General features: G+C 52.1%; 1 protein-coding gene across 10 annotated transcripts in view; it reads right to left on the bottom strand.

The window, feature by feature from the left end:
• Positions 1 to 18,980, bottom strand: part of KCNQ2 (potassium voltage-gated channel subfamily Q member 2) — a 69,391-nt gene extending 50,411 nt beyond the window's left edge. For all 10 annotated transcript variants that reach the window (XM_074919902.1, XM_074919901.1, XM_074919903.1 and 7 more), the window contains exon 1: positions 18,685 to 18,980. In XM_074919902.1, coding sequence (XP_074776003.1) covers positions 18,685 to 18,980 — 296 coding nt within the window. The remainder of the gene's footprint in view (positions 1 to 18,684) is intronic.
• Between the last annotated feature and the right edge of the window lie 2,162 nt (positions 18,981 to 21,142).

Consider the following 21,142-nt stretch of genomic DNA (forward strand, 5'->3'; position numbering starts at 1 on the left):
TTTAAGTAATTCTTAAATCGCCTCGCAGGCATTTACTCAGAGCACGTTCATTGATTTTAATGTGAGGGAAAGTTGCTGTCTCATGCAATACCCGTATTATTCAGATTGAAATCTGAGCGCTGCCTCTGTTTCATCCCACAGGGTATTCCTCCAAAAAAGCTTCTGCTTCCTCTCTACCTCTGTGAAACCGTTGCTAGTGAGTACAGGAATACAAACCTTCCTGATCTAACCTTTCCTGTATACGAAGACCAAGTTATTTCTGATTTTTAAGGGCAAAACCCTGCTTTTCTACAACACCTCGAGAAAAATAAATTAAACACATTTAAGCAGACAAGGGCTATGCTGCACGGTTGGAGCACGAAGGACTAAAAAATCCTCTTGCTAAGGTCAAACTCCTTCGACTGACCTGGGCAAGTCTCCTGACCTGACTTAACTGAGCTCTAAAACTGGGTTAAAAGCAAGATGTCCCTGTAAAACGTAATGCTGCATCTCATCTAAACATTCCTCGAGGGAATGGGATATACAGAAATAGGCTCTGGTCTAATTGCAGATAGGGAGATTGTCTCAAAATGTGCAGGGCTGGTTCCTGCTGCAGACAGGAATAGTAGCCGGTTTTGCAAAGGTTCTGTCCCAGAAGCAGCCATTCAGCTGGAGCCTGAAGTTTCCTGCCCGCAAAGGACAAGCCCTGTCTCTCCGAGCTCCTTTAGCTTCGCTTCCCTGTCTCTGACTTTGCCCTAGTTTTATGGCACCAAGAATTACAGCACCTCAAAACCGAGCATCCTCGCCGAGAGCACCCACAGGCAGCTCCTGACACAGAGGCTCGGCAGCTCTCAGCAGCCGCATGAACCGTCTCAGACACGCGGCAGGCAACTAAAAGGCTCAAAATCCTTGTGCTGACTTTAAAAAAAAAAAAAAAAAAAATCTCACTTTCCCCATGCCTCAGCCCACGGTTTATGCTTCTGTAAAGGCAGGACCCCAGGGATGCGCTCCCGGGCTCCCTCCCAGCTAACAGCGAAGGACAGCCAAGAATTCAGCAAGTGTTGAAGGCACGTGGATGCCCCAGCCACTTCCCAGGGTCCATCCTCAGCTTTCTGCCTCAATAATTAGAAGAAAAGAATGTGGCTTCTTGGAGACAGAGGCCAATGGATACCACCAAAGCATAAAATGCAAGCATTACCAAAGGACTGCTAATTTCATTTGCTCATCAGTTTAATTGAGTCTTGGGGAAAAGAAAGAAGTATTTGCAAACTGCCAGTATAATATGTCTTAGAGTTGGTAATTTCACCATCTGTTTAATTTTACTTCTCTTGTCCCAGCTAGTGATTAGGAAGGAGCACAGAGCCAAGAAGCAGGAGAGCTGGTTCACAGCCTTTTGATTTTAACCCCCAAAGATGATGCCCCTCAAACTGGGTAAAAAAAAAAAAAAAATGTACCGAGAGGAATAACAGGAGTGCTGCAATCAGCAGGACCACGTTCCCTCTCTGCAACTCTCCCTCGCTCACACCGGTGCAAATCAGGAATAACCCCCAAAATGCCAAGAGGGCTGCACTGCCACGAGGGTCTGGCTCAGCCGGGTCCAAACTCTGTGATGCCTGAGGGACACCCAAGTTTGGCACACAGAAAAACGCAGGATTTGGTCCAACAACGAGAAATAAAAGGCTGGTGACCACTTTTGGAGCTCTGCCTCCCTTCTCCACATCAGCAGGACAGCGTGTTCCTCTGTGGCAGAGGTGGCAGGACAGAGCCCTGGTGCTTTCCCTGTGCACGAGGCTGGGATGCAGCTGGACTGTTTCTGCCGGGAGCAGCCCCACGGGCACACAGACAGGCAGGGCCCAAGGACCTGCTGGGGGTGAAGGGATGCGCAACAAATCCAGACCTACAGAGAGCAGCTCAGGCTTAAAAAGGCAGTGCTCTTTCGCCCTAAAAACCTGCTGAAACAGCCAGTCATGCCGCAGGGAGGAGAGAGCACCGTAAGAGCCGCCAGTCAGGCTCCATTTAACTTTACCTCTAATACAACGATTTTGGGTCTTCCAGGAGCTGCGGCTCTGAATTCAAAGTCCTTTTCCACCAATCTCCCCTCTAGGGCAGTAAAATTTCCCCGAGCTGTAACCAGAGTTGCACCAGAGCCCGTGCTGCTCCCCAGGAGCGACGGGGAGATCCTCCTGCCACCATCCACGTCGGTGTCTCCTTTGCTCGCGGCAGAGAACGGCCAATTCGTGACACGGGCCCCGGTTGGAGGGGGCAGCCCCTCCTGCACAGACAGCGCCAGGTCTGCCAGGGCACAGCCCCTCCTTGCACCTGATAAATTAATCCCCAGCACCAATGGGGGATTAATCATTTCTATTATCTCTTGCTTCTTCTCCAGTTGAATTTGAATTTAGACTGGCTCTGAGGAAGGATTTCTGTGCAGAAGGGGCTGTTGGGCGTTGGAATGGGCTGCCCAGGGCAGGGGGGAGTCCCCGGGATCCCTGGAGGGGTTGAAGAGTCGGGCTGAGCCAGCGCTGAGGGATCTGGGGGAGTTGGGAACGGTCAGGGGGAGGGTCATGGTTGGGCTGGAGAAGCTGCAAGGGCTTTTCCAACCATGACTATTCTGTGAATGCAGCAAGTGAGCACAGCTCAGCCCTGAGCACTGGGGGGAGCAGGGGGCAGCCCCCCCATCATCAAGAGCCTTTTGCAGATACTGCCTGGAGAGCTAAACACCCCGGAGGGGAGGGGACAGCTGTGATCCTGAGGGAAGAAATAAAGGCAACCACGTTTACAAGGGAGCCTCCTTCTTACAGGCTTTGAGGCTGGGCAGCTTCGAGGAGCGCTCAGGGCTGAGGGGCGAGAGCCAGCATGTGCAGATCAGGGCTTTCTGGCTCACCTGGGTACTCAAAAAGAAGGTGGCATCGCCTCATCCACAGCTCCCCAAAAACCCCTCCCAGTGGAAGAATGATGCGTGTGTCCCCAGTCCCTGCGGTGTTCGCAGGTCAGCACGACTCTTTAGCTTCATTTAAGGCCACCCAGCCCAGCAGGTCCCCAAGCCTGTGTCCGGCCCTCGCTGCTGCTCACAGCTACACACCGGCTGGACGCGGGCAGCCGGGAACTGAGCCCAGCCCCAGCACCACGCTGGGGCCCGAATGAACCTCACCAGCTTACCCTGGTCCTGAGTTCCAGCCCCATCTGGCTGCTTCACTGTCTCTACCTCATATTTGGACCTGTTGGCCAATTTTCACCAAATTTGCCAAAGAATGGAGAGCCAGTGATGGGCAGCAATGAGAAGAGCACCCTGGTTTTGCCCCTCGGAGGAGGCTGCCACGCAGGCTCAGCGGGCACAAGTCAGCGAGGCTGGGAGAGCCACGAGCTCACAGAAACCAGCTCCCCCAAGTTCCCCCACTCAGCAAATGACAGGTTTGTTCCTTCTCCTTATTTCCCCGTGCCAGTAAACACAACAATAAATAGCAAGCTGCAGGAGGCAGATGATTGTGTGGTGAAAGGTGGAAAACATGTAAAAATGATTTAAGGCAGGGAGGAGAATAAGAAGAGAGGGCTGTGGAGGAGATGCTGTTTGGCTGGTGAAAGGCAGCAGAGGCAGGGAAGGTTTTCCTGCCCACCCTGCAGCTCCTTGCTCCAAGTGATGCTCGGGTGCTCCAAGCAGGTCCCTCTTTGTGAAGGTCCCTGGACCCAGCTCCAGTATGGACCTCGCCAGCTCCAGCCCCAGGATGGGCAGGGAGCAAGGCCAGCACCGCAGGGGTTGGACCCACGGTCTTTTAAAGCTCATAAGAAACAGGGACACAGGGCATGGACACATTAAAGCTGAACAGAGATTATCTAGCTGCCATTTCAACACGCCGGTAAATCAAAGTCGATGGAAGCCATATGCTCTGCTGGGAAGCATCCATCTCGTTGCCAGGGAAACATCCTTCCCGTTTAAAATGGCAGGCAAAGTTTAACCCCCTTTTCTCAGGCACGATCCAAGTCCCCCAGCAGCTTCCCCAGCCCTGCAGCATCATGCCGTACTGCTGGCTGGGAGAGTTGGCACAGCTTAACTCAGGAGCAGGAGAAGGTGCCTCTCCCATGGGGTCCAGAGGAAATCAGCAGTGAAACCTTGCTTCCAATTTCCAGCTCACTCTCAACCAGTTTCCATGGTTTATTACCTGGGAAATACAGGGCATCACCTGGCTGGGTCACATCACGCAGCTCTGCTCAGGGATGCTGCAGGTGCACGGTACAGATGGTGCCTGGCCTGGCACAGATGTGCCCAGCTGTGGGGCAAGACACTTCCACAGCAAGGGAATAACCAAAAGCAGGACCATGGCTTGAGTTATTGCTGCTCAAATCCAGTATTTTGCAAAGCAGCAGGCACCACCCAATTTCTGACAAGTAGCAAGCAAAAAACTGGCCTTGGAAATTCCAGCAATCTGCAACCAGGGCTTCAGGCTCAGAGAAATAACAATAAACCCACCCCTGAGCTCAGCAGCTGGCTGGAGCCTGCAGCTGGCCCTGGGTCTCCTCCACATCTGCACCTTCTTGTGGCTCCCTCGAAGCTGAACCTACAGTCATTGGGTCTCTGCCAGCTGATGGAGGAGAAGGTGACGGGGGTGTGGGAAGGGGCACCCCCAGACCACGCTCTGTAACCCGGCATCGCTCTCCAGCCTATTAATGCTAACGAATTTGCATGTGATTTTGTTTTAGACAGAAGATACAGACCAGCAACCGTGTAGGTACAGGACAGAAAGCTGGACATCCTCTTGCAAAGACGTTACTTCTCTGTGTTCACTTCCAACCTCAGCTTCTCATGATTTCCTTCATCTTTTGGGTTTTTTTTAAGTCTTCTCATTTATTGTAAATCCTATAAGCAGGTGAAGCCAACTGTTCTAAGTACGGAAACGGAGTATTTCCTATTCTGATAAGTAGCTGTGAGCTAACAATCTTTATAATGGAGATCAGAGACAAAATTTAATAATTCAAAGCCTAGGAAAGCCTGACGGGACAAGGATACATGCTGAAGCCTCCTTGTCTGTAAGGGAAATGGTTATTACTGCTGGAAGAGGGAGAGGCTCGGGTTACAGCATGGGGAGCAGGGATGCTGGATTATGCTGCAGGCATCCCAAGTCGCTGAATTCCTCCGTACCTCAGCTCCCAAACTGGAAAACAGGGGTAATGATTCCCCTTAGCACACAGGGGCACAGCTGAGGTTAAGCCCATGCTTAGCTCAAGACATGCCCACGGCCCTCAGCAACCAATAAATCCTTCTAGAGCAGAATAAAGCCCGGCACAATAGCACTGCAAAGCACACCAGTAACCGAGGCTCGCGTGGCCCAGAGCCAACAGCCGCATCTTAAATGACAGCACAAAGCCACCCAGGAACAGACAGGAGCAGCATTCTCCAGCACATGACACTAGGGCATGCCCAACACCGCAGCCAAGGTGTTAGTCCTGCCATGTGTGACATCTCGAGGCAGTGGCTACTGCCCTAAATCCCTGTCCCAGCCGCTAACTTGGCTCTAAATCCAAGAGCAGCAGCCGGTGCGGAGTCCACGAGCAGACGCCACAGCACGAATTCTCCATCAGGGCATCCTGCTCCTGCCAGAGTTGGGACGGAGTCACCTTCACTTGGTGGCATCGTAGCCAGATCTCCCCGGTGACTCGTCAGCCGGCTCTGAGATATGCTCGGTCTGTCTGGGAATTATGTCACCAGGCACTGGAAATATCAAATGGTCTTTTTATGATCCTGCATGCTCCTTCCTACCTCCTTCTTGGCTCGGAGCCTCGTGAGTGGTCTGTGCTGTGTGTTGAGGACACCGACAGTGATAAAAAGCAATGAATGGATAATAGCCAGGTAGTATTTTGAGCTACAGCATCACCAGCCTGCTGCTAAACCAAAGCAGGAGCAGCTCTCCATCCTGGTTGTGTAACCTGGCCTCCCAGGACATTCCCCGTAATTACAGGGCCTTTCCCTGCAGTCCCATGGGGGCCATATTCTGCATTCATGAAAGGATGCTCAGAGTTTAGCTCCCTCTCTAGCACATTTTTTTTCAGTCTTCCCTAGAAACAGCAAAGAGCAAGAGCAAGCAGGAAGGAGGGGGAGGGAGGGAAAAGGTTGAATTAATCTTCATTTAATTTCTGCTGTGCTTTTAGCAAATGAAAAATAAGTAAGCTGCCCCATCAGGCCTGCAGTACCTCCCTGGGATGCTTTACCAGCCCTTGTGTTTCACACACGGGTGCACATCCCACCAACCCCCCCAGCTGGGAGGCAACGCTGTCACAGGGTTGGGCTTGGCTCCGGCCACTCTTCCCAGCTCACCTCCCATGGGGATGTGGCTGCAGGGCAGATGGGCCTCCCTGGCCACAGACACGGGCTGGCAAACTATGAGTTCAGTGAATTTTTCTGGGCTTTTTAATAGCCATCTGCTCCCACGTGGAGAAGAGCCAAAAGAGCAAGGCCAGGTAGGACTGGAACCCGTGCCGGAGGTTCAGCCCATTTCTCTGCGGGGAGCTGGGGCTTGGGCAGGTGCAACACCCGTGGCAGATTTATTTGCTCTGCGGAGCGTTTGGAAAGAGCAGTGGCAAAAATGGCAAATTTGATGGAGGGGCTGCCCAGGCGCCCAGTTTCTTGCATATGGATGGGTCAAGTCCAGGCAATGCCAAGCCCTGTCCTACTAGCAGGTCTCCCCGATTTGGCTAATCCAAAGCACAGGGTGGAGACCTCAGGCTGGAATATGTCTCGCCTACTTGTAGATGTCCACATCCTCATCTCCCAACAGAAACAGTGTGACAGACACATCTTTAAAGTCCCATCCACTTGCCTTACTCAGGCACTTTCGTTACCTTTCCCTATACCCACAACCTCCAGTCATGCCCCCCATACTAAGGCAGGTTAATCCATCCCCAATTTAAAACCAAGTTTCAGATCTACACGGGTGTTATTTACCCCAGGCTTAGATGGGAGATCTACTGATTCATGGACTAAGGCTCAGCAGCTCACTCTGTGCCATTTAGTGTGACTCGAGACGCTCCCACCACCCACAAACATGCATCGGGGGGGTGTGCAGGCTCAGGGCCTGGAGGAGCAGCTCAGAGGAGGTTTCAAATTATATCTGATTTCTATTGCAGAGAAGAAAAACAGCAGCAGCAGCAGCAAAAGGTCAATGCAGAAATTCTTCCTACCCCTCATTAGCTGGTACGGTAAGAGAGAAGCTGCTAATTAAGAATAGCATTAAAAACATCTAGATGTTGAAACGAAAAACATGGAAAAGAAGAAAAATACAGTGCAAAATTCTGTGATTGCATGTCATGACTGACAAATTACAGACAAAAAGCTCAGGAAATTCTCCTTTTCTCTAGGTCTTTTCCCTTCCTTACAGGCATAGCCATCACCAAGACCAAGACAACCACAGTGATGGGCATCCAGTAGCCACAAGGACCAAACCAGGTCATATTAAGGAAGTTTCTTTAGTGCTGATACAGATTAAATGCATCAGTCCCTCAGGCTATAGAGACAGAGCCCTCATCAAGTGCCAGCAATTTAGTTCAAGACATAATGACATGAGGACTTGTCCCTCTGGCTCTGGGTGATGCTTAATTGGGTGTGAAGTCAGCTTTTGTGTGAACATTGCTATTAGCCCGCTGGCTTCTCTGCAGCTTCCCCGAGAGCTGTTACATGAGGGGGTCTCCTTGCACCCCCAAACTCATACTCAGCGAGGCAGCTTTCTGCAAGGCCACCAAGCAAGCACGGGATGTGTCTGAAAAGGGCCATCCCAGGAGAAAGGACACAGTGAAATTCCTCCAAACCTGGCAGCCCCTGCACTAGCAATGTCTCAGAGAAGCCCTTCTGCATTTGTCCATGGCACCTCCAGTCCCTGCTCCCATACCAATTACAGCCACTCAGAAATATCTCATCTCTCCTAAATAAGAAAAAATCCCACCGACCGAAAACCCAACAGCATCAGCAAATCAACCTCAGGGGAGAACAGAAGGTACGAATCATGCTTCCCCCTTGGTCATGAGCCACTGTTGAGCAAGACTTGCTCCTAGGCATGGACACACACCACCCTGTAGCCCTACGAGCTGTCCTAGCAGCTGTGCAACCCCGAGATAAAGAAACGTCCCATGCAAACTCCTACCCATGCTCCAGACAGCCACGTTCCTTCAGCCAGGAGAGATGGGATCAGCAGCACGAATCTTCCAAACGATGGAGCCAGTTTGAGGGCTGGTTTTGCTGCTCATTCAAGCCTGAAGTCTTTATATAGAGTCAGGGCAGGATCCAAAAGCGGAAGAGAGACACCCACTCCCAGGGAGTGTAACACACACACTGAAATAAATAGCTCCCTGCCTAAGGCGATGACTCAGGAATCTCACTAGTCCTTAAAACACAAATCATTGCTAATAAACCTCAGGAAACTTGGAGGAAGGCCCAGCAAGAGGTTAACTGGACAAGACATGGCATTTCCAGCTTTGCCAGATACAGAGGAAGGATGAATAACCACCGAATTAAACCAACATCCAACACTGAAGCAATGGCCACACCAGCCTAAGCCCTTCATGCAGTCTACCTGCTTCAAGAGCAACGAGTAGTTCTTGTTACTGGAGAGAGGTTTTGGTTTTCACTGCCCCTCCTGGAAACATATATCATACATCCTGGAAACATACATCATATGGCTTGAAGTGGCAGGAGGCAACACGGCCTCACTCGCTGTTTGTCCAGCTGTAATAGACAGATATTTATACTTAACTCCTTTGCTCTCCTCTTGAGTGAAAGAGTTCTTACATCCCCTTTTACATTCTGATCAAGTAACGAACCTCTGAGCAAGCATAAACTCAATTAATGGCCGCTTCGAGACTCCGAGTTGTGCAAAAGCCTGTAAACATGAGGAGAAAAGGTCTCCCAGTGCTGTCATTTCACTGCCACGTCCAACAGGCAAACAGTGAGAAAGCAGATAAGCCCAATTCACAGCCCTCCACGTGCTGCATTTGTAATGAACAGCATGATCACAGCAAACTGCCCCGGCAGGGGTGATCCACGTCCTGGCGAAGACGTGCCTTCACCCTCCCAGCCCAAAGTTAACTCTGCTGAGGTCCTCAGACTATGGGATTTCCCACTAAAATAGGCTGGCTCGTGTCTCTTGACACCCCGCTCTAGCCAAAGCCAACCCCACTTCCTTTTGCAAACCCAAGGAGCATGAACAGAAACCAACCCAACAATTCAAAAGCGAATAAGCAGCTGGGCAAATACTATTAAAAATAAAAATGGAGCAAAAATAACATATACCAGCAGTCCCCCAACACCTACTTTATGCCTTTCATCTGTCTTGTCCGTTCAACACAAGAAGTCCTTACACCAGGGACTGTCTCTTGGCTTGACGTACACAACAGAAGCTTGTAGACTTCTCCTCCCATTAGGGGTGCTTGCACACTGCTGTAATATTAATGGAGCATGGTTTTCTCCTTGGTATTCATTTTAACTATTACACGACTGAAGTTTTTCTTTTTCTTTTGCCCCCACGTATTAGTTTTTCCAACCATACCAAACCAAAGTTGCAACAAACACACCCAGCAGATACCCAGACACAAGCTACTGCACTCACACAAGAGACAGAGAAGAGGTGTACGTGAGTCACCTTTGAGTCAGTATTTCTGCTCGCTTTTTCTTTTTTTTTTCCCTGGGCATCATAATAACTTTATAGAGAGTGACAGCATATCTGTGGAAGCTGCATTAGGACTGCCTGCCCTGCCGTGCCCGTCCATTGCCGTGTGTGATGGCAGCTCAGCTATTGCCCCAGCCATATTTTGCTTTGATGCTGTCACCTCCCCGGGCTGGCAGAGCTCTAAATGAGAAAGCAAGACTTCCAGGCAGATCGGGGTTTGCTTACAAATGAGGTATTTGTGAATCCCTGGGAAAGACCCTCTGGAAGGCAAAAATCTTTGCCTCTTTCAATCTTCTAAAGACAGCAAGTGTCAGCCACGATGGACTGTCAGGGTCCTCAGATGGAGAGCAGTCGCCTCCTAACCCAAGCAGGGGCAGCCACCCCCTCCAGCCTTGCGTGTCCTCTTGTTCCTTTGCCCTCTCCCACCCTCCTGGGGAAGGCATTTAAAAGGAAGGATCTCTGAATGAAGACTGACCACTGGGCACTCCTCCCCGAGAGCCTAAACACAACTGTAGCTACCTAGGAACTATAATCAGTATTAATAAGGCTTGACTACCTTCTGATTTCCCCCGGGTCTTGGGTTGCAGGTCTGCAAGGGTTGATCAGGGTTTGCTATAAAGGTTCATTTCTCAAAAGACCTTCACAAGCATGGCTGAGTAAATGCAGATATCAGAACCTGGTCATCCCATTTCAGTGTGGATCAGCTCCATCGCTCACCTCGACCTTACCTGGCAGGGTGTCCACAGTGTAGCTCTGCCTCTGAGCACCCCAGTTCCTACAGGCTGCGGCAGGAGGTGGGAGATGCCTCAACTCCCAGTTTGAAATTGTGCCAAGCTCCGTCTTCTCGTTGTCTGGACTCATCCCACCCAGCTTTCACCTAAGGTACACAAGGGAACGTAGGCTCCCTCTGTCCTCAGGAGAGAGAAAGGGTCATCTCCAGAAGGCAAACCTGCCCACCTCAGCCTGCCCTGAGCCTCCCGTGGGATCTCCGCCAGGAACCCAGCAGGTATCTGAGCATCGCCAGATTAAAGCTGAAAGCCACTCCACCTGCAACGTCTGGACACTCTGCATCCCGAGACAAATCAAAGCTCACAAAGCCGAGGCTGCTGCTGCACCCAGCAGTCCCAGTGACTGACAGAGCTTTAAATCCTCTCCCTACAGCAGCAAGAGTGAGGAGATCTCACAGGTCTTCTGCTCCCCATGCTCTGAATAAGGCTGCCCTTCGGCATCCAGTCCACTCAAAAAAAAAAAGTCAGCGGAAGAATGCTTTACTGACACCAAAGCTTTCCACACATCTAAAAATCATGTTAATAGGCTGGAGTGGTACTGAAGACAGACCAGAAAGAATTCTGGAAGAACACTCCAGTTCCCTTCATTTATTGGCAGTTAGACAGTCAAGAAGCCCCAAGGCAGTAATAAAGCAGCTCTCACCATTCCAGCCAGTGATGTGTGTGAGATAGTCCCCATCAAACAACACCATATGTAACTAATTCAGTGCTTCAGTATAAATAAATACGACCCCCCCCCCAAGCATTTTCAGTGTGTCGCAGGAGGCTGCGTTCACAGTTTATCCAGGATAAGGCCGGGAGATCTGCGTGGGGAGCTGAGGTCACCCGCAGCTTCAGCGAGCTGATGGCATCACACAACTTGTTCTTACTGGAGAAAAAAAGACATTTTTCTTTTCAGCTGGCTGGGTGGGCACATCCACCAAGGGACCACATTTAAATAAAATCCTCCTACAGGCTGGTGAGGCCATCTTTTGCCACAGGTGAGTGTCAGAGTAGCCCAAGTGGTTTTGGCTTGCAACCCAGTGCGGTTCACTACCATGAACCATGGGTGGTGAAGGACCCAGCTGCACCAGCCAAACCACTGTACCCAGTGTCCTTCTGCACTGCCTGCTTTTGCCGTTGTGCGTTCACTAATCAAATAACCTGGCAACACAGCTCCCATCTCATGAAACTCAGTTTAGATCACCACAATAATCTGGTTTTTCAAGGCGATTCCTTTTTGATCATCAGGGGCTAAAAGCCATCACGTTATTCTGCAGCAAGTGGAGACCTTCTCTCTCCCTGATGCTTTGGGAACTGGGGATGTTTCATACCAACAGAAACAGGCTCATGCTTGCATGAGAAGCACACCATAAACAAAGTTTAATCCTTTATAGGAACCACTCTCCATCTTTCCCAGTCCTCCTATATCTCCTTTACAGGAGATTACATAGCTGAAAAAGGGACGGGCACATCTCCCTCCCATCACAATTTAAAGAGGAATCTGTCCCTCAGGAACTGACGAAGAAACCATCTAAACATTTGGGCTTCCTTAAAAGGGATTATGCAGGGCTAAGTGTTTGCTGCTTAAATCCCAGAAGCCAAATACCAAACTTAGATGTTTTTTTATCCTGGTAAGCCCCACTGATGCCTAACTGACAGGCAAACCCTCTGCCCTGCTCACCTTGCCCCACCAAACAAATCACACAGTGTCTCACCCTGCTAATGTCCCCTCCCTCTGCTGCAGTGCAAAAAAAAAAAAAAAAAAAAAAAAAAATCAAGAAATCTGATTTTTGCCAACTGCATGTCTTTAAGCAATGCCCATCTTCCCTTTAGTACAGGCTTTGGGGCTTGCTTTTTGAGTTATTCTCTCTTATAATAAATTGAGCCATAGCAAGACTCATCTGGTTGAGGTTTGTTGCAGCGCAAAAAGGAGGTCATCGGAGGATCAGGGTGATTTTCGTTTCCTTAATGTCAGTGTGGGGTGAATGTGACAACTGGAATGTGACACATTAAAGCGACTGAAATCAGGTTGCACCCACCGAGCTCTGACTAAGCAGCTGGAGAGGAGCTCATGAGGCATCACACCACAAAGGTCTCCCTGGTCTCCCAGGTGGACAGAACTGGGTGGCTGAGGGCATCAGCACCAGAGGGCATCAAACTCAGAATATGTGGGAGATCCAGACTGGCCCCTTCATCCCACATACTCAACTAGAGGAACCCAGGACGTCCCTGCATGTCACTGCTGGATGGGCTGAGTTTGGTGGCATCACCTGGGTGAGGGTTTGTCATGAACCACCACCCCGCAGTGCCTGGGGACAGACAAATGAAACTGCCAAATTACATTTATCCCTAATTAGCAAATACTGTAAAAACAAGTACAAAAAACCCCAATGTAAGTGGAAAACAAAACATGAGAGCCGCCTAAAAACCCAACCCAGGCAGCAGAAAAATGACTGGCAGTCCCCAGAATCATTCAATATGATGCAAAAGATTATCTAGGAATGGATCTATAGGAAATAACCATATTTTCAACAGTCCCTGGGGAGTGGAAGGAGGATTCACAAAAGAGGTCACTTCGGCACTGAGAAACCCTGGACCTTCAGGGAAGCAACAGCATTAACCCTCCATCCTCCCACCGTGCCTATGCCAGGACATGGGCAGTGCAGAGAGGAGACTTTCTGGAGAGAAAAGTGGCTTCTGGCTGCGTTAAAAGGGAAGAACAAACGGGATGGGGATGGTACAAGGGAATTTTAATAGAATTAGACAGCAAGGAAATGTTCTTCCTTATTGTAATTTAAGTCCGTGCACTTGCTTAATTAACTGAATGTGTGGTGCGCGGTATGCAGACAAAAAATGCACCCAAACTATTTTTAACGTAGGTAAAAAGACGCATTAAGGGTCCAAATTCAAAGAAGGAAATGCAAGAATTACATTGGTCTTGAGCACACAGCTTTAGAAGTGTCTGAAATACAGGCTGTTTTCTTGCTACTGCCCCAAATCCACCCCCAGCTCTTCAGCTCAGGGACCAAACGTGAGCAGCTCACCCGGGGGATCAGCAAATGTGTCTCCAGTGCAAAGACCTCACCTAGGCTGGCACAGAACACAGAGACCCCTCCTGAAATGAGATGGCAGGCAGGGACAAAAAAAAAAAAAAAAAAAAAAAAAATCACTTCCAAGTATCACAGCCCTTCAAACTCAGCGTCACTGAGTTTTGACACTGTCCCACATCCTTGTCTCAAATGGGAGAGACGTGGATTTGATGGAGGGATGCCTCGGTGGATCAGGAATTGGCTGGGTGGTCGCACTCCAAGAGTTGCGGTCAACAGCTCCACGTCCCAGTGGAGAGCAGCGACGAGTGACGTTCCTCAGGGGTCGGGGCTGGGACCGCCGCTGGTTAACATCTTTGTTGGTGACAGCGGGATCGGCCCCCTCAGCAAGTTCACCGATGACACGGAGCTGTGTGGGGCGGTGACACGCTGAGGGACGGGATGGGCCATCCAGGGGGACCTGGGCAGGCTGGAGAGGTGGGACAGACAAACCTCATGGAGTTCAACAAGGCCAAGGGCAAGGTCCTGCCCGTGGGTCGGGGCAATCCCAGCACAGACACGGGCTGGGCGAGGGGTGGCTGGAGAGCAGCCCCGAGGAGAAGGACTTGGGGGGGTCAGTGAGTGGAAAACTGCCCGTGAGCCAGCACCGTGCACTCACAGCCCAGAAAGCCAACGGTGTGCTGGGCTGCACCCAGAGCAGGGGGGGCACAGGGCGAGGGAGGGGATTCTCCCCCTCTGCTCCTCTCTGGGAGACCCCCCTGCAGGGCTGGGTCCAGCTCTGGGGCACCAACAGCAGAAGGACACGGACCTGCTGGAGCAGGGCCAGAAGAGGCCACGGAGATGCTCGGGGGGCTGGAGCCCCCCTGTGAGGACAGGCTGAGAGAGTTGGGGGGTTCAGTTGGAGAAGAGAAGGCTCCGGGGAGACCTTAGAGCGGCCCCCCAGGGCTGAAAGGGGCTACAGGAAAGGGGGGGGACTCTTGATCAAGGCTATGGGTAGGGAGGGGATGAGGGGTAATGGTTTTAAACTGAAAGAGGGGAGATTTAGATCAGATCTAAGGCATAAATTCTCCCCTGTGAGGGGGGTGAGGCCCTGGCACAGGTTGCCCAGAGAAGCTGTGGCTGCCCCCTCCCTGGAAGGGTTCCAGGCCAGGTTGGACGGGGCTTTGGGCAACCTGGGCTAGTGGAAAGTGGCCCTGCCCATGGCAGGGGGTGGGACTAGATAATCTTTAAGGTCCCTTCCAACCCAAACCATTCTGTGATTCTATGACCACAGAGCACAGAACAGGTTACAATAATCAAGGTAAAAGGATTAGAAGAAAAAAAAAATTGAAAGAAATAAAATGGAAGAATTCTGGAAGCAAAATGCCTCCCTGTGCAGAGAACTACCTCCAGATCTAAGTGCTGCTGCATCCCTCAAAAAGCCTGGCCTGCTATTTAGGCACAGCTCAACTTTTCAAGTTTCAGCTCAACCTTGAACAGAATGAGGCCACGTGCTGCGTTGCTAAGGCTCTGTCAAAAAATAAAAAATAAAAAAATACACAGAGCAGGAGGGGTAATAGAAAAGAAAGATGCTGAAATACTGGGAGAAGATAGGGGAGGCTCAGACCTCCAGGAGCCAGAGCCCACCTCCAGCCACACTCCAAACTGGGACCCACCAGGCTCAGCTGTCCATGGGGCTGTGCAAAATCCATATATATAATCTCCTGTGAGCAGGTCACCCAGTTGTGTCAGTGTAGGAAGAGCTATTAAATATAAAAAATGAATCACAACACAGAAATATAAAATAGTGCTTTTGCTCACAGAGGTAATTGCGCTTTTACAGAGGCAACATCTGAGATGAGACCACGTTAATGAGTTTGGGGCTGGGACGGGTGGGAGTTGCTCTGAATTTCCCTGGTTTCTTATGCATGAAATGGTGCAAAAGGGGAATGAGCAACAACAGAAAGAGGAGGAAGGAAAGAAATGAGATGGTTTGGATCTAGGATGCACCTTTGGAAATAAATGCAACTTGCATGGGCATCTCAAGGCAGTGCATCAATCGCCTGGTGCAAGACCAGCCTGGGAGATGGGCCTCTGCAGACGGGCATTTATCAGAGGTACTTACACAGAGGCACCTCTCCTATTTATTAAAACATCTCCGTGCTGGAAGTCTCTCTATAGTTTGTGTCTTGGCATCTGGGTGCAGGGGGGCTGCCTGAGCAGCACAGTAGCCCTGGAGCAGCTCCACACCTAGAAATGCAGTTGAGTCTATAAGCATCTCTACAGCTAAAAACCCAACCTTGCAGGGTGACATGCTCACTCACACTGGAAACGGGTCCTGAATCTTCATGTGAAAAAGTCCCTGTGAGCAGCAGGAGCAGAGAAATAGGGGTGCTGGCAGATGGGGTCGGGTTGGAGGGGCTGAGCTGTACACAGCCCAAGACAGCAGCAGGACTGGGCTCCCTCATCCAGTCTTCCTCAGGACTCCCAGTCCTGCGGTACGAAAGGCTAAAGGTGCTTTTGTGCTCAAGGCTTTGACACAAAACGGGGTTTTGGGCAGGGGGAGACAGCATGACCCCAATAGCATGGGCAGGGCACTGCACCGGCCATCGGGACATCAGCCGCGGCTCCAGCTCTCCCAAACTTCATGACCTTGAGCTAGTCTCTTCATCCTCCCGTATCTTTGAATAAGCAGACACTAAGCTTTTTATCTGTCCTGTCTGTCTGGATTACAGACTTCTAGTTACAGAAACCCAGGAAAGCCCCTCCCTGCCCCAGTCAAACACACACAGACCTGGCACGGGCCATGCCAGGCTCACCCAGGCAGCAGAGGGCGATAACTTTTGCACGAGCTTATTATCCTGGAGACTTTGCATGACGTTTACCACATCCTTCAGCTCTTTAAGTAATATGTTAGCAAGCTGCCAAGGCTAAACCTATCATATATATAGTTCAGAAGACTGGAGTCCATATAACTTCCCGGTACACTGTCAAAAATTCATTATATCACTGATGCTCCACAGACATTGGTGCAATTACCACCTCAGCCCGGAATTCAGCCTCCATTTCCCGACGGGTGCATGGGTGGGGGGCAGAGGATGGTTTTGCAGTGGTTCGCTCTCCCCGAGGTGATCCGGGGAGGCCGCCCAGCTCCCAGCACATCAGTTTCTAATGGGAGGGCACAGCTCCACGTGGTGCCACAAGCAGGTACAAGTGGAGTCACGAGCCCAGGAGAAATGCGGGGGGAGGCAGCTGAGGGGATGCAGCTCCATGGTGAGAGCCAAAGGGCACCCCAGCCTGGCACCGGGGACAGGGCATCCGCAGGAAAACGAGCCTGCCAAGAGGGCAGTTTGGGATGCCCCCACTCCTGCCTCGTGAGGATTAGCCTGCCCAAGCTAATGCCCCTGCAGAGAGCCAAACTGGCCAGAAGTTAAGACAGAGAAGACAAAGCTGTTTATAAAGCCCTCACACTCGGGGCTAACCCCTGCCACCTGCCATTAGGCTTTCAGCCCCGTCCATCTCTGTCACTGTCACCCCAGTGCCCCCAAGCTGGGGTCTCGCCTGTATTTAACAGCGTACGGTGCCTGTCACACACAACGTCCCCCCATCCTCAGCGCGCACACAGGCAAACACCCAGCTCGCAACGTGAACACTCGGCCCCTGCGCACAACCCTGAAGGATTTTGTGACACAAACCCCCTGTAACTCCAGGGGATGGCCCTGAGCACGGAGGATGCTCAGGGCTCCCAGCGCTGGACTCCATGCTCCTCATCGTAGCTGCAGCTGTGCTCCAGAGATGCTCCTTCTTCTCCTCTCCCATTTCCCTGGGGAGACGGGGTCCCCGCAAGGACCCCAACTCGCCGCAGTGCACGGGGAAGCTCCCGCTTCCCCCCAGCCAGCGATTCACCTCTCTGGCTGGACTCACCAACACCTCCCTGGAAGGCCTCAACGTACAAAATGGCTGAGGAGCAGAAAGCACATCCCAACACCTCTGAAACAGCGTGATGGGGAAGGGATGGTGGGGAAAAAAAAAAAAAAAAAAAAAAAAAAACCACACCACAAAACCAAAACAAACACAAAAGGCCCCAAAATTCCTCTTGCTGGGGCTGAGAGCTGCCCTAACCACGCCGAAAAACAAACGAACACAAGGGAATGAGCACCTCAGGCCTGCAGACGAGCCTGGTGGGACTGTGGAAAGTCCCAGAGGGAAGGGAGTTGCAGTAACACAGCAATTTATCTTGACCCTCCCTTTGCAATCCTCTGAACAACGGGAAGTCATCTGCTCTGCCGATGCAGCAATGCCTCCGGAGCCGGGCATCCTTCTGCCACACGGCGGGTCAGATGTGGCCATTTCTGGCCAGAAAATCCGGGGTGGCGGAGGGGAAAATGTGCACCCTGGGACCGCTCCTTTGTTTACCGCTCCCATCGCTGTGCAGTCAGGAAGCCCCAGACACTGATTAGCATTTCTTTCTAGACACATCTCCAATTCAGCCACTTCCCACAGGGGGACAAGAAACACCTCCCCAAACCCAGCGCAGAGCCACCAAACCCACCCCAACCCCTTCGCAGCCAAAGATGGGGCTGGGGGGAGAAGGAGCGCTGGTTGGGGGGGGGTTGGAGGGGCGGGGGGAGGAGAGACAGTGCCTGAGCGGAGCTTTTTTGTTCCTCTGCTCACAGCATTGCTATGGTGATTTCAAGCAAGACGGAGGAGCAGTCCCTACCCATCACTCCCGCTGCTCCAGCCCCCTGCACCGACCGCATGAGCAGCCCCTTCCCCCGCAAGCAGAAGCGGGCAGAGGTGGGGGGACACACACACACACACACACACACGGGGGGGGCCGGTGCATTGCACCTTCCCGGGGGGAGCCACCCCCCAGCTCTGCAGGGGCAGCTTCTCCCCACCCACCCCACCCCTCCTAATTCCCTTCCACCACCGCCCGGCATCGCCACACACCCCGAGCACCGGGTACCGGCGGGGCCAGGGATGCTGCGGCCTCCCGGCTGCTCCCGGGGAAAGGGGGGGGGCTCCGAGAGGTAGAGGGGGGGGGGGTCGTCTCAACTTCCACCACTCCGCAGCATTCCCCTCGGGGGTCCCCAGCCAGCCCTGGTACCCCCAGAGCATCCTTCCTCTTCCACAAGCGCTTGGAGGGGGGGGTGGGGTGGGGGGTGGGGACAGACCCGAACCAGGTGTATTTGGGGGTGTCTCTCCCCGTCGACTTTACCCCCTTTCCCCCCCCCCCATCCCCCCAACCCTTTTACTCACACGTATGCGTGATAAATGAAAGCCCAGCCCCGCGGTCTCTCCAGCACATTGTAGAGGAAATTCTGCAGTTTGCGGTAAAAAGCATTCCTTTTGGGGGGCTTCCCGCTGCCCGACACCCCGGAGCGGGGCTTGCTGAGGATGCTGCCCCGCTTGGTGCTCTCGGAGCCGGCGATGAGGAGCGCTCCGTCCCGGCTGGAGTCCGGGGCGCCGGGGTCCAGCCCCACGAAGCCCACCTTGAGCTTCTTCTCCGCGGCGGGCCCCGGGTAAACGCCTCCGTTGCGGGATTTCTGCACCATGGTGGCGGTCGGGGAAAGGGGAGGGGGGTTGGGGAAGGGGGGGAGGGGGGTGGGTGGGGGGGAACCGGAGGGGCCGGGGGCGGCGGGGGGGGGAGCTCCGCCCGCGCTCCCCGCCGCTGCTCCGCGCCCGGCGCAGCCGAAGCCGCCGCAGGAACCGGCTGCAATCCGCTCCGCCAGCGCGGCCCCGCCCGCCGCCGCCCGCCCCCTTAACCCTTGGCCTCCCTCGGCGTCCCCCTCCAACAGCAGGCTCCTGCACCCCACCCCACCCCCCCCGAAAAATCCGAGTTTGACACCCCGCACCCAAAAGAAAAAAAAAAAAAAGCGGGCTCTAACACTCCCCCCCCCAAAAAAAAAATCAGGATCTGGCATCATCCCCCCAAATGTAGGCTCCGGCATCCCCCCCCCCGAAGCAGGCTCCGGCATCCCTCTCTAAAATCAAGCTCTGACATCTTCCCCGTGCCCCCACGCCAGGGTCCAGCGCATGTCCCCGCACCCCCAAATCAGGCCCTGGCGTCCCCCACAAAAGCACCAACTGCAAAGGCCCCACGAGGAGGGGTGGGCAACAGCCTGCCCTGGGACGCCCATCCCCATGGCTTCGCGGCTTCAGCACGGTCCCGACGTTGCCACAGCTTCGCAGGAAGGGCCCAAGCCCGTGGCCCATCCCCACGTGCCCACTGGGCCACCAGGTCTGCTTGACCTCGACACAACCCCCCCTGGGCAAAGCCCTTCCCTTGGCCCACGCCTCCCCAAGGCCCAACTTGCCCTCTTAAGCCTTGAAGGCCCGAATTCAGCTTCACACCACCATGACGTGGCCACCAAGTTGCACAGAGACCAGTCCATCTCCAGATGCGTCAACCCAAACCAGCTTTAACACACCCTCTTGGTTAAGGTCCAGCATTACTGTTTCCCCCCTTACACCACCGCTGGCTTCTGCCCCAAGGAATATATCTCCTCCTGTAAGACCTTCACAAGGCTCAGGAGAAGACACGTAGGCTGCAGAAGCCCGAGATAAGGCAGAAGTCCCTGCCCCACACAATTATCCCCCATGGATAAGGGTCGTTGTAGTGCAATGAGAAGACCTGCAGACAAACAAGAACCAAGCCCAGGACCATCAGCTCCTACTGCAGTGAATTTTCCATCCCTGACAACCCAACAAGTCGTAGAAGATCCGTGAACTCCACGCTTCTGCGCGTTCTTTGTAAATAAACAAGGACAAGGCTTTTGTATGTAAATAAAATCACGAGCTCAGATGAGCTGCTCCTTTCAACACAAAGGACCTTCCCCACAATGTTGTTAGTAGAGAAACAGCAAAATGGTTGCCCATGGTGTGCAGGAACCAGGCAGGGCTGCGTTCCAGTTCCCCCTTTAGTGAGAGGCGGCAGTTGGAAAACCAATCCTGCCACTTGAGGTTGTTGACAAGCTTTTCCTGAAATTCAGATTGAAAAAAAAAAAAAAAAACAAAAATCAACGTAACCTTCCAGAGAGCGTTTCCCCAAATCCCAGCCTTTTGTCGCTCTTCCTAAGCCTCGGGAGAATCCCAATAACAACTAATAGACAAGAGGAGCATTGAGACTAAAACCGCTGCCGCTTGCTCCCTGAATCCTACCGTGTATGTTAAAAGAAGAGACAGCATGAAGCAGCCCTATATTTTTATGAGCAGTATGTTTCCTGTGACCCACATTCTCTCCAACGCATGGCTAAAAGAGAAGTCATCTCTGCAAAGCAGGCAGAAAAACTAAAGCTGGGTTAAATACTGGAAAAAACAGATCTGCAAGTATGTCAGTGAATAAATTACTCAATTCAACGAGGGGCCATTCTATTCATTATTTGTGAACACTTGTAAGATCATTAGTGTTCTTTAATAGGGTAGCCAATTACAAATGTGCCTGGCACTAATGTACAAAGTGCATTATTATAGATCCAGCGACGCAGTCCAAAAGCAGGAAATATCCCCCTCCACAAAAAGGCCAACAACAAACAGAGGAAGCAATTTTCAATTAACAAATTCAAGATTACTAATAGTCTGTGAGCCCTAAAGAAGAATCAAAATTCATCACACTCCTCTTTGCCTAATTAGTTGGTCATTTGTGGTGTCATGCTGCAGCAGAGCTTTGGGTATCGTGTATCTCCGAGACCATCAAAAAAAAAAAATAAAATCCAGG

This window comes from Athene noctua, chromosome 16, assembly GCF_965140245.1.
Source record: "Athene noctua chromosome 16, bAthNoc1.hap1.1, whole genome shotgun sequence".
Lineage (NCBI taxonomy): Eukaryota > Metazoa > Chordata > Aves > Strigiformes > Strigidae > Athene > Athene noctua.